At 39.4% G+C, this 16,206-nt stretch overlaps 1 protein-coding gene across 1 annotated transcript in view; it reads right to left on the bottom strand.

The window, feature by feature from the left end:
- Cpxm2 (carboxypeptidase X (M14 family), member 2) overlaps positions 1–16,206 on the bottom strand; it is a 134,890-nt gene that overhangs the window by 75,726 nt on the left and 42,958 nt on the right. Inside the window, exon 4 of the mRNA XM_005401963.2 lies at positions 181–320. Within this exon, the coding sequence (XP_005402020.1) occupies positions 181–320 (140 nt within the window). The remainder of the gene's footprint in view (positions 1–180; positions 321–16,206) is intronic.

Below are 16,206 nucleotides of genomic sequence, written 5' to 3' on the forward strand. Positions count from 1 at the left end.
TCCTGTACAGGGACAGCTATCTTTTGAAGAGATGCTCCTTCAGTCCTGTCTACATTCCAGTTTTCTTCCCTTGTATTCCCCCTCACCAGATATTTCTCTGCAAATTCCGCATATCTGCCCAAACCCTCAATTCTAGACAGACAAGATGAACCCCAGAAACACAGCCATGTGCACACTTACAGCCAGAGCGAGTTCCTTCCTTGGGTGATGACCCCTGTGAATCTAGTCAGGCGCCTGGCATCCACCTCAATCCACTGATGGAGGTCATTCCTGCCTGCGCACCATGCCCCGTCGTAAAAGTCATTCTCATTAATGCCTGCCTGGAAAGAAAAGAGGGGTATTCTTCAGAAAGACCCTAAATTAAAGAAAATTAAGACAAAGCTTTTCCTGAGACTGAGAAGAAAGGAGGATAAGAAAAGAAAGTGAGAAATGGGGTAAAGAAAACAATCATTGTGCTCTGAACTGTTCATTGCAAGTCATCAAAGGGGGTTCCTTAGTATTAAAAAACTAATATCTCAATATACATCCTCTTTTTGCCCAGTGTGAAAGGTGAAACTTAATGAGTTCTCCTATTGCTCATTCATCCAAAACACAAAAAGTATCTCCTACACACCAGCCCACACACGCCAGGTGCTGTGGAATCAAAGGTAAATTGCTCCCTCCCAGAACCTTGCCCTCCAGGCAGGAAGAAAGATGTGAAGACGGGTGAGCTGGAGCACAGTGAGCAGGCGATATTCCAGGAGGATGAGCAAACCTCTGTGGGAGCATCTAAGGATTCCTGAGTCTCAGAAAGACTGGTAGGCAGGTGGTTAGACATCAGTGGGCACAAGGGACAAAGCAGGGTGGGATGGGTGATCAAAATAGCATGCTTTGCCAGTTATACTTAAGTAAAGAAGCAATGACTTCATGTGTAAAACAATTTAGTCCCGCAGAGCACAATGACATCTTAAGCTTGTACCCTGTGCACATTCTGTCCAATATCTGGCCACCTGTCCATCTATTTCTAATATAAGGCATACAGCATTCCTGGGTGCCATCATCTATAGCTACTGATATGAGACAAGGAAGCATTCTTTAAAGACCCTCCCTCTTTGGGCTGAAACTGTTTAGACTCTTACATGAGTAATGGTCGTGAGGGAACACTGACCACCTTAGAAGAACAAAGAGGGCATTTTTGAAATATCAACATTCCAAACTAACTCCTACAAGAAATGTCAGTTAGTGGGGCTGGGGAATTGGCTCAGCGGCACAGCGCCTGCCTGGCAAGCGCAAGGTCGTGAGTTAGATTCCCGGTACCAGAAAAAAACAAACAAACAAAAAACACATGAAAGAAATGTCAGTTAGCAAATACATTGAATAAATAAAAGTGATAATTATCATAGTTCCCCAACCCTGAAAATAACTTGTATGAGCATAAAAAGGTATCCAAACTCGCACTCAGTGCAGATTTCTCTGTTACACTGTCCATCTTGAGGCGTATCTCCCTCTGCATCTACTTTGCAATAACTCTACCTATACTTCTGCATGGCTTCCAATGGGTCTTGACTGAAATCTTTCATCAAAGACACCAAGAATCAAGGACTAAAGGAGTTAAGGGCTGATTCCTAGCTGCACTGAGACCTAGCTTTCTCATCATAGATATCACAAGGAGTGGTAGTTGAGCTGGGTGCTATAGGGTAAGTTTTTCCTAGTGAATATTTGTCTATTACTATGTAATTCATTCGACGTGTTATCAGTTACTAGTACTACCAAAAATTCTTTTGACCTGAATTTCCAAGGTAAAGTTTCTGCTCTGAAATTTCCCCTATATTATCACCATCTGAAGAGATAATTCTTTGACCTAAAAAACCATACATTTCATAAAGGACATTTGAGCTAAATGAGGCATCCTTGTTTACTAAGACCTTTTCTGCATTAATCTTATTTTTCCATGACTACTTCACAAGGAAATAATTAGATGAGAAAACATTAGAATGACAGACTGGCAGGTTAGCACGTCTTTCATACCTCTGAGCACCTCTCTACTCAAATTTTGAGGACAGCTTGACTTTCAATGGGCAACGGAAAAATGAAATTAAGAATACTGTTATAAGAGATGAACATCTTGACCAAGAGCTCCATCAGCAGAACTCTACCGATCACTACATGAGCTAATATTAGCTTTGTAGTGGGATCAAACCACCATGGCTTGTGTATTTTCGTTCCACTCCTGAAACCATTCTCAATGAATTCTGAAGGCAAATGCTAGAATATGAACACAGCATGGTCTTCAAAAAAAGAAAAGTATCATCTCAAATGAAGGTGAATTTAAAAAGCTATTAGTAACTGGGCACGGTGGCACATGCCTACAATCTCATCACTCCAGAGTCTGAGGCAGGAAGATGGTAAATTTAAAGCCAGCCTGGGCTCTGTAGTGAGACCCTGTCAAAATTTTTCTTTTTTAAAAAAAAAGCTCTCAGTCAACACTCACTAGAAAACCACACTCAATTCTACATCTCTCACACCACATCTGGGTCTAAATGGCCTACAACAGTAGTCCCCACACCCCAGGCCATTGATAAATACAGGTCAAGGGCCTGTTAGGAACTGGGTCACAGAGTGGGAGGTGAGCAACTAGCAAGGAGAGTGAAACTTTTTTTATCTACATTTATAGCTGCTCCTCATTGGTCACATTACTGCCTGAACTCCACCTCCTGTCAGGACACGAATTGGTATGAGATTCTCATAGGAACGCAAAACCTACTGTGAACTGTAAATGTGACGGATCCTGGTTGCGCGCTCCTTTGAATAACCCCAAAATAATCTACCACCCAAATCCCTCCCCTTCTTCTATGCAAGGATTACTTTCCACAAAACATGGTGCCAAAAAGGCTGGGGACAGCTACTTTAAGAGATGTCTATGACAAGAACCTGGAGGCTTTGCAGGTTCTGCCTACTAAAAATTATCCCCAAGAAAGGTTGCATTTGGCAAGTGTGTTTTACCAGTGCCTCTGTGTGTTCTGATACAAGTTAGTTCCTAAGAAATGGTGGTGCCTCTCTATTCAGCATAACATCTCAGGTTCCAACCCTGCCAGACAGCAAGCAAGTCATGAATCCAGCCAGAGGGCTATAATCATACCACCACTTCCTTTCTTCCCTTGAAGGCAATTATCCACCTAATGACAGATCTGTAACACATTAATGACCTACAATATCACAACTGATCTCCTTTCAGGAAACCATAATATGCACTTATTTTTTTGTTGTGGTTCCTTTTTCTCGTAAACAGCCAGAGACCTGTTTAGAACAGTTTCATTCATTTAGTAAAATGAGCCTTCACTGTGTCTCCACTATACACCAACTACAGGCCCAGACAACGGGAATATGAAAGCAACACATATGTGCAGCCTAGTCCTCTGGCTCTGAGAATAGGCAGACAGACTGCATCTACACATGGTGCCACTTACAACCAGCCACCACACAGTGTGCTGGTAAAAAGTGTGTGCTCTGAAGTCCCACAGCCTGGCTATGAATCCAAGCAGTGTGGCTTACACACTGTATAAACACAGATAAAGCTGAGCATGGTGGTACACATCTATAATCCTCACACTCTGGGAGTCCGAGGCAAGAGAATCACAAGTTGGAGCACACACTGGGCAATACAGCAACTTAGGCATGCCTTGTCTCAAAATAAAAGTTATAAAAGGGCTAAGGATGTAGGTCAGTCTGCAAGCCCTGGGTTCAATCCCCAGTGCCAAAAGAACAACAACAACAATAACCATTGGTAATTAGCCTAAATGTTCTGTGCCTCAGTTCTCCTATCCTGTCAAAGTGGGAGCAATGAGCATTTTTCCCTCAGAATTTCAACTGTGCTTACAGCAAGTCCTGACACATAGTGTGGATGCAGAAAACTCGGGACTTCTAAATGTTAGTTGTAAGTGCAAATTTGGTTAGTGCCGGCAAAATGTAGAAATAGGGGTGGTTTAGGAATGATTTCAAATTTTATGAAATTCTCAGGTATTACACTACTATTCAAGTTAATTGATGTCACATTTTCTACAACTTCAAACTTTCAGAACAGAGGTCTGCAAAATCTGAAGAAAAGAGGAGCCTTGTAGCCACAGTTCTCAACAGGAGTCCATGATGCCTGCAGGGGATGCTTGTCAATGTCTGAAGTCATAACTGGAGAAGGACAGTGGTGCCTACATCCAGTGAGTAGAGGTCAGGGATGCCAGTAACATCCTACAAGGTGTGGGACAACTGCCACAACCAAGAGCAACCTACCCAAATGTCCATAAAGCCAAGGTTGCATTTCTCTGGTCTAAGGTGAAGCCGACAAACACAGAGCCGCCCCATGACTTGAGATGTTTACCCTATGGACTCATGAAACTTGGGGCAACCATCCTCACGACAGTCCACCACCGTCCATCCACCAGGATTTGAAATTAAAGCTAAGAGTCCTGGTTTGGCAGTCCGGAAATTTTGCTTCTGCTGCCAAACTGAGTTCTCTCTGAACACACCAGTAAATTAAATGTAATACACCTCAACGGAATGGAGAGTCCTGGCCAAAGATGACTCATTAGGAATTGACAGACACCTCAACAAAATCAGTTGCTGAATTTAAAAGGCAAGCACCTGTCAGAATTCAGTGGAAGAGGAGGCCCCGGAGGTCTCACCAAATTACAATTATTGTACAATATACAGCATTCATAAAATGCCTCCTAGGAACCAGAAAAAGACTACAACCATCACTTTTTGTTAAATGATATGGGGAAGTACATGAAATTTTGGGAGAAATTTCAACTAAAATTTGTTGAAGTAAAGGCTTGCTTCCATAAAGTATAAGCTAGTCTTGAAAATGCCACTAAGGTGATGTGATTCTTCCCACTACGATAGCAAATAATTTGAGAATTAATATAATTTTCTAAAGGCAATTAAATCATATGCATCATTTCTTTACTTTAAAAAATAGCACACTTAACAGACTGTTTTGTGTAAGATAAATGTGGGAATTATTGAATACATAGCAAAGAGAAAACCTTATACTATCTGCTTAAGATCAATCAAACAAGTTTCTCTGTTTCAAGATGATAAAGAAAACATGTTAGTTTTTCTCTGTTACTCTCTCAAACCCTGCACCCTCCAAAAAAACCCTACAACTTTCACCTCTGGTAAAACTGGAAGATATCTGTAATCCTAAATTGCAATGCATGAAGGCAGAAATCAGATTGAGGAATGTTGAATGACTCAGGAAAAGAAGGAAGTGTACAACTCCAGTTGGTGTATCAGTGAGAAACAAGCCATGGGACTTGGTAGAGAACAAAGAACATAGAACTTTGGAAAAGCTTAGAATCTGTGCTTCAAGGTATTTTGGAAGGTGAGCAATAGCAAGACTGAAACAGTAAATTTCTTCCCAACATGTTTGTATAAGCAAACAAGTAGAGCCCCACGTTCTTGTACCCACTCTACAGAGGACCTGAGATTTTTTTCTAAAAAAAAACTAAACAATAGAGGCTCTGAATATTAGGACAACAGACACAGAAGAAGGCAAATGGGCTGTGACGGATTTCAGTGGCTGCCATCATATTGAAGTGTAAGATGTGCCAACTCCCTGCCCTCCCATAGAGAACGCTGCAACCAGGCTCATAACAGAAAAAAATAAAAGCAAGATGCAACACAGCAGAGGAGACAACTTCAGAGAAATGATAAGGAATATGTCTAGAAAGATCTTGCATGAAGCAAGAACAGGATATTCTTTAGAAAAAGAAAAACAATTAAGAAAATTAAGAGATCTACTTTTTTAAAAATCCATAGAAAGGTCAAAAAAGAGAAAGTTAAAGAAATGTCACAAAAACAAGAATAGAGGGCGAAATTCAGAAGAACTTTAGGGGGGAAACTACCAAATAAAAACTAAGATAACTTCACAGATATGAAAGGCTTAAGTCACCAAAACATACTAAGAATTAACTAGAGTAACAAATAAACTAAGGTATATCATTGTAAAATATCAGAAATAAAGAGATTCTAAAAGCTACCAAAGAGGCAACAAAGGGTAAAACACATCCATGAAAAAAAGGAAGAGGAATACAAATGAAACTAGAATTCTTAGCAGCGATGTCTGAAACTAGAAGAATGGAGAAACCATGTTTTCAAAATTCTGAATTCTCAAAAAATGTTTCATCCTAGAATTTTATGCTTCACAAAACTATCAATCATGATGGCAAATTGAGTATACTTGTAGATTAATTAAATCCTCAAAAAATTTCATTTTTCAGGCAACATGTCCATGAAGATACTAGAGGATGCACGCCACAGAAATAAAGCAGAACCACAGAGAATAATCTATCAGTCCCAAATCAAGGGTTCCCACAGAGAAGAGAATTTCAGAGTGATGATGAAGAAAGTCCCAGGATAGTAGCTCTATGCAAAAGATCCAATGAACAATTTATTTAGAATGTCATAGCCAGGGGCTTCCACAAGGGATGTCTACAGAAACAAAAATGACTAAAAATCAGTCACCAGGCTTGGCCTTATAGAAAACTGCATTGAAGGGTATTTAAAGACACAGCCCTGTTGCAGGATATGAAGAGGTGTTCTTAAAAACCTACGCAAATCTAGGAAAACAGAAAGTCAAGAAATAATACAACATGAGTTTTCTTGACTCAAAATTATACTATTCTTGGCTCAGGAGAAAGTAATATTTGCACAATCATAATAACAAAAGCCTTAAATATAAATTTAACAAAAAAGTTAGATAGATTTTACTGGAAACATTAAAGAGGAGTAAAGATTAATAAAAGTGAGCTGATAGCCTGATCTTACAATAAGAATCCAAAAGGCAGTCAAAAATTTATAAGTCAACACATATGAATATTGCAAAAATATTTAGAAATAAAGATTTAAATTCCCAAAGATACAATTTAATAGTTTAAAGTAGTTGCCCTATTCACTTGATGTCAGTCAAGGGGTGAGATGGAAGGTGGATTGCATTAACAGGGAACTAATTTTTGTTACAATTCTTTTAACACATTAACTACTGACTCCTTTAACTACCTGCTTAAAAAAGTACATTTTAATTTCAAAAACAAAAGGCCCTATAAAACCAGGAACAAGACAAGGATGTCCACTACTATCACAACTGTTCAATATAGTAATTGAAATATTAGCCAGAGAAATCAGACAAGAGAAAGAAATAAAAGGCATACATACAGGAAACACAGCAGCCAAATTTTCATATTTTGCAGATGACAAGATCTTTTACTCAAATGACCCTAAAAATTCAACCAAAATACTCCTACAATTAAAAAAATTAAGCAAAGTAGCAGAATACAAAATCAACACACAAAAGTCAGTAGTGTTCCTGCACATCAATAAGGAACCCACTAAAAAGAAATTAGGGGGGAAATGCCATTCACAACAGTACCAAGAAAAATGAAATATATCAATGTTAACCTAACCAAGTGAAACCTGCAGCATTCTGAGAAAAGAAATTCAACAAGATATCAGAAAATGGAAAGATATTCCCTGTTCCTGGATTAGCAGAACCAATGTAATCAAACTAGCCACAATCCCAAAATTGAAAAACAGATTCAACGCAACCCTAATCAAAATGCCAACTTCAGTCTTCACAGAGCTAGAAAAAATAATCCTAAAATTCATACAGAACTAGAAGAGACCCAGAATATCAAAAGCAACTCTGGGTAATGAGTAAATCCCACACTGAAGTTATATTACAAAGCTACTGTGATAAAAACTGCATGGTACAAAAACATTCATGAGGATCAATGCAACAAAATAGAGGATGGAGAAGCAACCCTAGGCACATTCAAGTAATTGATCTTTGACAAAAGGGCCAAAAACATACACTGGAGGAAAATTAGCTTCTTCAATAAATGGTGTTGAGAAAACTGACTGTCTACATGCACAGAATAGAATCTAGACCTATATCTCCCACCATGTACTAAATTAAAATCAAAGTGGATCTAAATGTTAAAACAGAAACACTTAACCTTCTAGAAGACAAAAGAAGTAAAACTCTTGAAGGCGTAGGCATAGACATAGGCAAATACTTTCTGAACAGAATGCTAGGTGCACAGGAAACAATACTGATAATCAACAAATGGGATCATATCAAATTAGAAAGCTTCTGCACAGCCAAAGAAACAACTAACAGAGTGAAAGACAACATACAGAGTGGGAAAAAAAATTTGCCAGCAATTCCACAGACAGAGGACTAATATCTAGGATGTATATAGAACTCAAAAAAATTAAACCCCCAAAATAAAGCACCCAATCAAAAAGAGGGTAAGTGAAATGAATAGACAGTTCACAGAAGAAGTACAAATGTCTAGTAAATATGTAAAGAATTACTTAACTGGCCATTAGAGAAATGCAAATTAATACAACACTGAGATTTCATCTTACCCCAGAAAAATGGCCACCATCAAGAAATAATAACAAATGTTGGTAAAGTGAGGGGTGAGGGGAACCCTTCTCCATTGCTGGTGGTAATGTAAACTAGTACAACCACTGTGGAAATAAGTACACAGATTCCTCAAAACACTAAACCTAGAAATTCCACTTGACTCAGATATTCCCTCTCTAGGTATCTTCCCAAAAGTGGCAAAGACATCATATTACAGTTATACATGCATGCTCATGTTTATAGCAGCATAATTTATAATAGCTAAATCTTGGATGACCATCAACAGATAAATGGATAAAGAAAGGTGGTATTTATACAAAAGGTGGTACTACTCTGCCATAAAGAAAGATAGACCTGAGTCATTTGTAGGAAAATGGATGCACCTTGAAACCATAGTATTAAGTAAAATACAGTAAATCAGACACATAAGCTTAAACAGCACATGATTTCCCCTCTATGAGAAACCCAAATTATAACTAAATAAAAGATAATACGAAGTAGAGAGACAGATCTTTCTCAAAAAGAGAGAGAAGAAGGCAGGAGGAAAGGGGATTAAAAAAGGAATTAAGCTGTATTAGGTGCATATAATCACTTCTCACAAGAGATGTAAATATTACGTACTACAAACACATACTAATAAAAGGGGAGGGGATACACAGATGTAGAGTGTGGTTGACATGAAGGCTACTGTTTCTTCTTTCATTTTCCAGGTGTCTACCCAGTGCTTACTATGTGCTAGACAGTACAGAAAGTGCTTTGTTTTGTGGTGCATTTAAATAGATATCAGTGAATTTCAAAGCCACTGGGCTACAGTGAAGTCTTTGATCTGCATGGCTGAGTTAATCATCATGAGTTGTCTCTATGAAGAAACATCTGGGAGCAAATCAAAAAGTCATATACAATTGCATATAACTACTTAGCAATTCTAAGATAATTGACTTAAAGCTGCTACTCTGCCCATGTAGCCTAGGGCTAGAGTGAAGCAGAATAAAGTGGTTGTTTTTGAGAAAAATAAATTTAGAAGCGATGGCTGAAACTTTATAGGTTACTGCTGTGGTTTACACCGACACATACCTTAATTCAGAGCCTCATGCGCTCATTGGCAGGGCTTTCAGACAGTAACTGGATTATAGGTGTGGCATAGCTGACTCCGTTAGGAGGTAAGGTCACTAGGGGGCATAACCTGGGAGGGGTCTATCGCCTTCCCAGTTTACACCTCCTCCTCTGCATCCCGGCTTCCATAATGTGAGCAGTTTTCCTCTACCCAGGCCTTTCTACCATGTCTTCTTGCCTTGGAGCCTGCAGACTGGATTTTAAAACGTGAGCCAAAATAAACCTCTCCTCCTTTAAGTTGATTGCGTCTCTGTGAGGAGCAAAGTGACTAAGAAGGTTAGCAACAATGTACCACCTTTTAAGGGGGTTCCTAAAAGTGTTGGGTGTGACATCTGATTAGTATGGTTAAGTAACTAATCTACCATAAAAATGTCCACAATGTGGTCTGAGTGTCTACCTTCCACAGAGGTCTGTAATAAACTTTTGATCAACTCATAAAACACCTAGGTGCAAATCAACTGATCCTCTGTGCCTTGACTCAATCCAGACCTCAATCATCTGAAAAATCAGTGAAGTAGAAATGGTCATTGAATTTAAAATCATTCTTAAAACTCAAAAAACTGATTTCTTTATTATTTCCTACCACTGGCCAAGAAGTAAACTTACAGAATCCAAAATTAAACTGAAAAAGAAAATGTACTAAATCTACCATAACCATAAGCTATTTGCTGATTGTTTAAAAAAAATAGAAAAAAGTGTACTAATTGAAAAAGAAACTAAGAATGTTTTTCATCAACATTCAACTAAAATGGGAGAAACACTTTGGCCATTCAAATCATATATTCACAGAGTAAGCTTAACTCTCAAAACAATCGTTAATTCACTTGTCAGCAATGCACGTAGAAGACTGTGGTCCTTGCACCCTAGGGAGGCAGCACCACACGAAGTAGCCCTGGAGACCACACAGTAGAAGTTCAGTCCTGGCTGACTTAAATACCTCCAGTTATATCAGTCTTTAAAATAGGAACAGAACTAGAATCTGCATGATAAAACTGTTTGATGGCTACAGAAGTCACGCATATTCTGTTTAGTGCCTCACACAGAATAAGCACTCAACAGCTGGAAGCATGATTCACTCTCTGTTAGGTATGTACCTGCTGTGACCTGTGCTTGAATTCACTTGAGGATACAACCTCAGTTTCCTTCTATTAATAAGTGAGTGGGGTCCTTTTGGCGCACTGACAGATGCTGTCTGTCTGAATGAGTCATCAACTTTTCTTAGATATTCTATTTCTACTGCTTCTTTTGGCTTTTGTTTTATCTTTAACTATTGACCTGTTTTCTTTGCTTAAAGTCCCTGTTTCCTCTGAAAATTGTAAATGTCTGTATCTTTTATGGATTGATTTTGTAGCCATACCTCTTTATGGGAAATACTTAATTGTATATAATTTAGAAAGTACCTGCTGACTCCCTCCTATGGGCAATAATGAAATCATTATTTCTGATCTTGCTGCCGCTCATCTTGCTCCTTCATCATCTGATTTCATTTACTGCATCATCCTTAACATCCAGTTTTATTTTTATTTTTAATTGCAACATAGTAATTCTACCTACTTATGGGGTACAGTATGGCATTTCAAAATATGTATATAATATATAATGATTAGATCAGGATAATTAGAGCAGGCATATGTCATTTCATTGTATTGGGAACAATAAGAAAAACTATTTCCTTTTTTGAAATATTCAATCAAATGTCAGCCATAGTCATCCTACCATGCCAAGGAACATGAGAATTATTCATCTCATACAACTGCATCCCCGTATCCATTAACATGCCCTATCCATCCCTCCCTCACACCTTTCCTGGTCTCTGATAACCACTATTCTATTTGCTACTTCTTCCCTTTGCTTTTATTTATTTATTTATTTTTTTTTTTTTGAGGGTCTCACTATGTAGTAAAGACTGGCCTTGAACTTGCTTATGTAAGCCAGGCTGGCCTCAAACTCACAGTGATCCTCCTGCCTCAGCCTCCTGAATGCTGGGATTATGGGGGTATACCACCATGCCCAGGTTCTATTTGCTACTCCTTCAAGTCAAATTCTTTAACTTCCACATCTAAGTAATCCTTGGTAGTATTTGTCTTTGTACTGCCTAGCTTATTTCACTTAACACCTTCCAATTCTACCCACTGCTGCAAATGATAGAATTTCATTCTTTTATGACTGAATAATATTCCATTATGTACACTGCACAACACATTTTCTTTATTCATCCATTGGTAGACAATTCCATTGTTCCATATCCTGGCTATTATTGATAATGCTACATTAAACACATAAGTGAAGATGTGTCTTACATATACTGATTTCAATTTCGTCATATATCCATCCAATAGAAGGATTGCTAGATCCTAGGGTAGTTCTATTTCTAGTTTTGGAGTGAGCTCCATACTGTTCTCCATAATGACACATGACTGTACATTCCAAGCAATAGTGTCTGAGAGTTCCCCTTTCTTCATATCCTCACCAGCACTTGTTAATTTTTCTCTTTTTTTTTTGACAAGAATGAGACTTTAATGAGTTTTAAGTGGAGTTTATAATACTAAGTGATATGCATGCAGATGGAAGGGTTGGAATTTTCTCTTTTTGATGATAACCATCGCATATAGGGGACAATATCTCACTGCAGTTTTGATTTGCATTTCCCTGATGATCAGTGACACTGACCATTTTTTCATTTACCTTTTGGTCATTTTATATCTTCTTTTGAGAAATGTCTACTTGGGTCATTTTCCCATTTTTTTATTTATATGTATGTTTGCTGTTGAGTTTTTTAAATTGTTAAATATTCTGGAAACAAATCCCATATTGATGAATAGTTTACAAATATTTTACCTCATTCTGTAGGTTGTCTCTTCACTCAACCAACTGATTCCTTTGTTGTACAGAAGCTTTTAGTCTGGTATAAACTCATTTTTCAATTTTTGTCTTTGCTGCCCAGGCCCATAGAGTCATAGCTAATATATCTTTGCCCAGATCAATGCTTAAAGCATTTACTCTATATTTTCTTCTAGTAGTTTTACAGTTTCAGGTCTTACATTTAAGTCTTCAATTCTTTTGAGTTGTTGTTTTAAATGGTGAGAGATAGGAGTCCAGTTCATTTCTTCCGAATATAGATTTCTAGTTTCCCCAGTACCATTTATTGAAGAGATTTTCCTTCAATATGTACATGCTTGCTGCCTTTAGTAAAAATGTCAATATGCAGATTTATTTCTGGGCTCTCTATTCTAGTCATTAGGTGCTATGTCTTTAACATTCATTTTTAGAAGCCTAATCAAATATATTTCTCTTCTTTGATTTACCAGCTTTCTCCAGTTTTATTGAATTTTCAAGTACATACAGAAAAGTGCACAAATCCTAAGTGCAGATCAATAGATCTTTACAAAGTGTAGGGTATGAATCCATATAGCAACATCCAGGCCAAGTTGCTCCAGGATCTCCCACTCACACACACGTGAACCCTCCCAGACTCTACCATCTTCCTCCAAAGCTAACCTCCACTCAGATTTCCATTGCTCTAGACTGATCTTCCATTATTTGGTACCAGGAGTCAAAATCAGGGCCTGGCTCTTGCCAGGCAGGTGCTGTGCCACTGAGCTGTATCCCCGACCCTAGTTTTCCCATTTTAAAATTTTATATAAATGAAGTCCACCCTAACTACTCTTTTGCACCTGGCTTTTTTGGCTCAATGTTATGTCTGGGAAATTCACCCAAGCAAACACCTAAGCAGCAACTCAATCATTTTCACTGCTGTATAATGTACACTGCATGAGGTCCAAATTACTTTCCCTTGGCTGAACGGTCTTGGGGATAATCAAGCATCAAGTTGAACGGACATTCCTACACACATCTGTTTGTGCATGTGTTGATGCATTTTAGACACAAGAATAAATCTGCTATGTCGATGTGTGTAAGAAGGCTGAACTTCAGCAGACACTGCCAGGAAGGCTTTCAAAGTGGCTGTGCTGCTTTGCATTCCCAGTGCTGCATCAGCTTCTATTGCTCCACATCTTTTCCAACACTTTATGCTTGTTTCCAAAGCTATTCTGGTTCCTGCGTGTCGTGTCTCACTTTTATTTGCTTGATGAATAATAGCTGAACACACCTTTGCTTATGTGTATTGGCCATGACATCATTCCACAAGCAAAGTACAGTTTGATTTTTGTCCCTCAAATGCATCATGTTCTCTGTCATCACAGGGCCTTTGCACACCCTGTTTCTTGTCCTTGAAGCAGTACTTACTTGGCTCACTCTGATCTGGAATACTTTTCTGTCTTCTTCGTCAACACTTTGCCTGACAAACTCTTTACTTTTAATTCTACTTAAAATCTTATTCCAAGCCCCCATCATCAGGAAAGCTTTCAAGTTCCACTCTAAGCCAGAAAAACGTTGTTGAATTGCATCCTCCCAAAAGTTGTATTTAAATCCCAACTCCTGAAACCCCAGAATGTGGCATCATCTAAAAATAGTGTTGTTACAGATATACTCAGTTAAGATGAGGTCAGACTGGAATAAGGTCAATGTTCAATACAACATGACTAGTATCCTCAAAGAAGGGAAAACTCAGACACAGATGCACAGAAAGAAGAGGATGGAGGCTCACGGCGGAAGGGTGCGTGACGGAGCACGTATCTGCAAGTGAAGCACCTGGTGGAGATCGTGCGGCCACCAGCACTAGAGGAGGCACACAATGACCACTTCCAAGAGACTCCAAGGAACACAATCCCACTGACGCTTCGATTTCAGATTCTGAGTCTTCAGAATTGTCAGAAAATCAATTTCTATCATTGTAAGCCATCAGCCTGTGGAACTTTATCATAGAAGCCCCAGGAAATTAAACACATGGTCCTCTGCCTCCAAGTGTTTATTCATTATACATTGTTGTTAGGCATTCCCTGGCATGAATTTTAAAGTAATTTCATCTCCCTACCACACTATTAGATTATCAGAGTTGCAGGTCAAAAAACACCAGAAACAACTGGGCTGCCTTTTGATATATCTTGTATCGTTCATCCAAACCTCATCTGCCTCATTAGAAAATTCTGCTTTCAAAATATCTTAAATGCAGCCACTGTCTTGGCCAGAGCCCGTGCCATGCCCTGTCTGAGGCCGACATCACCTACCAGACCTCTGCTTCAGTGCCTAATGCGGTAAGGTCAACTCAGAGACTGGGTTGATCCTTCCTATGTGTAAGCCAGAGCATGCCATTCATGTCATTCATGTGCCCCAAAACTTTCCATAGCTCCCTCAGTTTGACTTAAGAGTAAAAGGCAAAGGCCTTGCAGTGGCTCGCAAGCCTCTTTTTACTTCTGGGCCCATGTCTCCTTCTCCCTGACCACACTGTTCCATCCACACCAGCCTTCTGCTGTTCCACAGGGATTGAATATGCTGACACCCAAGGGACTTTTGCTCAGGCATCCCTCTGCCTGAATACTCTCCCCACACCTACCTGGCTCCCCACAGAGCTCCTTCCAGCCAACCTTGATCTCAGTAAAGCCAGTGATGACCATCTCTAAGTCTAGCTGCCTCTCCCCAGGGCTGGAACCCATTGCCAGGAGTGAGCTGGTTTCATCTTCCTTCTCTCCGTGGCAAGTGGTACCTTATAACATACTATAAAAATTAGTTTTTATCACATTTCCCACTCTGATTTGCCTGTCAGCTAGAATGTAAGCTTTAGGACACCAAAGATCTCTGTTTAGCCACTGAGGTATACCAGGTACTGCAGCAGGGTCCAGGACATACAAGTCCTCCATAAGTGTCTGCTAAATGACCAGGGGCTACTCTACTTTTGCTCATCTGTGCTTCCAGGACTTATAATACTGCCTGGCTTGTGACAGGTTCCCAAGTTCATTTGCAGTGATAAAATGAATAAATAAAAGAAATTTTCTGCTCCTCCTCTCCTTTTCCTTCTTCTCTCTCCCCACCCTGGTTTTTTCTGTTCACTCAGTGTTTGTCATGTCCTAGATGCACTAGCCAACACAGGATGACCTACATACCCAAAGGCCAACTGCACATGTCTGCAAGGTGGTCAGCTGACCCCTATGTGGCTGGGCAGCAACTCTGAGAGCTCAGTGCTCTGAGGCACCATTTGAGAGAGCACAGTGCAGTTATGACAGCGAGTGAACATGCAGGCTCCATCACATGACTGCTGGGCCTTGCCAGATGTCGTCCCAGGAGGCACAGGGCTCACTCGAGCCAGTGGTCAGGGAGATAAATGCCAATGTCCTTCACTCTTGCCAACCTCGTACGAGCCAGGGCCAGCAGGGGAAGGAACACTGAGTTTATCTGAAGCTAAAAACTAGTGTTTAGGTCTCAGCTCTGTACTAACTGCTGCAGGGTGAGGGCAAATCAACTAGCCTCTGACTTCAGTTTCCTTATTTCTGATGCAGTATTATTCTTAGGATAATGAAGACTAAATGAAATAATAATGTCATGAAATTTAAGGACATTAAAGAAAAGTTCACATGGCAAGTAAAGCAGAATCTGCACCGGACCCAGCTGATCCTGTGGCTCCTCCCTCATCTTTGATTCCTTAGCCCAGGGGTCTTTTACTACTGTGACTGCTCTTTGACTGTAATTGCATTGTTCTAGTAGCCCCCACATTCATGCAGGATGCTTCTGGAAAAATAAAAAAAGGCACAATGTTACCATTAGGGTAAATAATCATTTTGAATTTTTCAACAGGG

Source organism: Chinchilla lanigera, unplaced genomic scaffold (genome assembly GCF_000276665.1).
Source record: "Chinchilla lanigera isolate Chin_1 unplaced genomic scaffold, ChiLan1.0 scaffold00076, whole genome shotgun sequence".
Classification (NCBI taxonomy): Eukaryota; Metazoa; Chordata; class Mammalia; order Rodentia; family Chinchillidae; genus Chinchilla; species Chinchilla lanigera.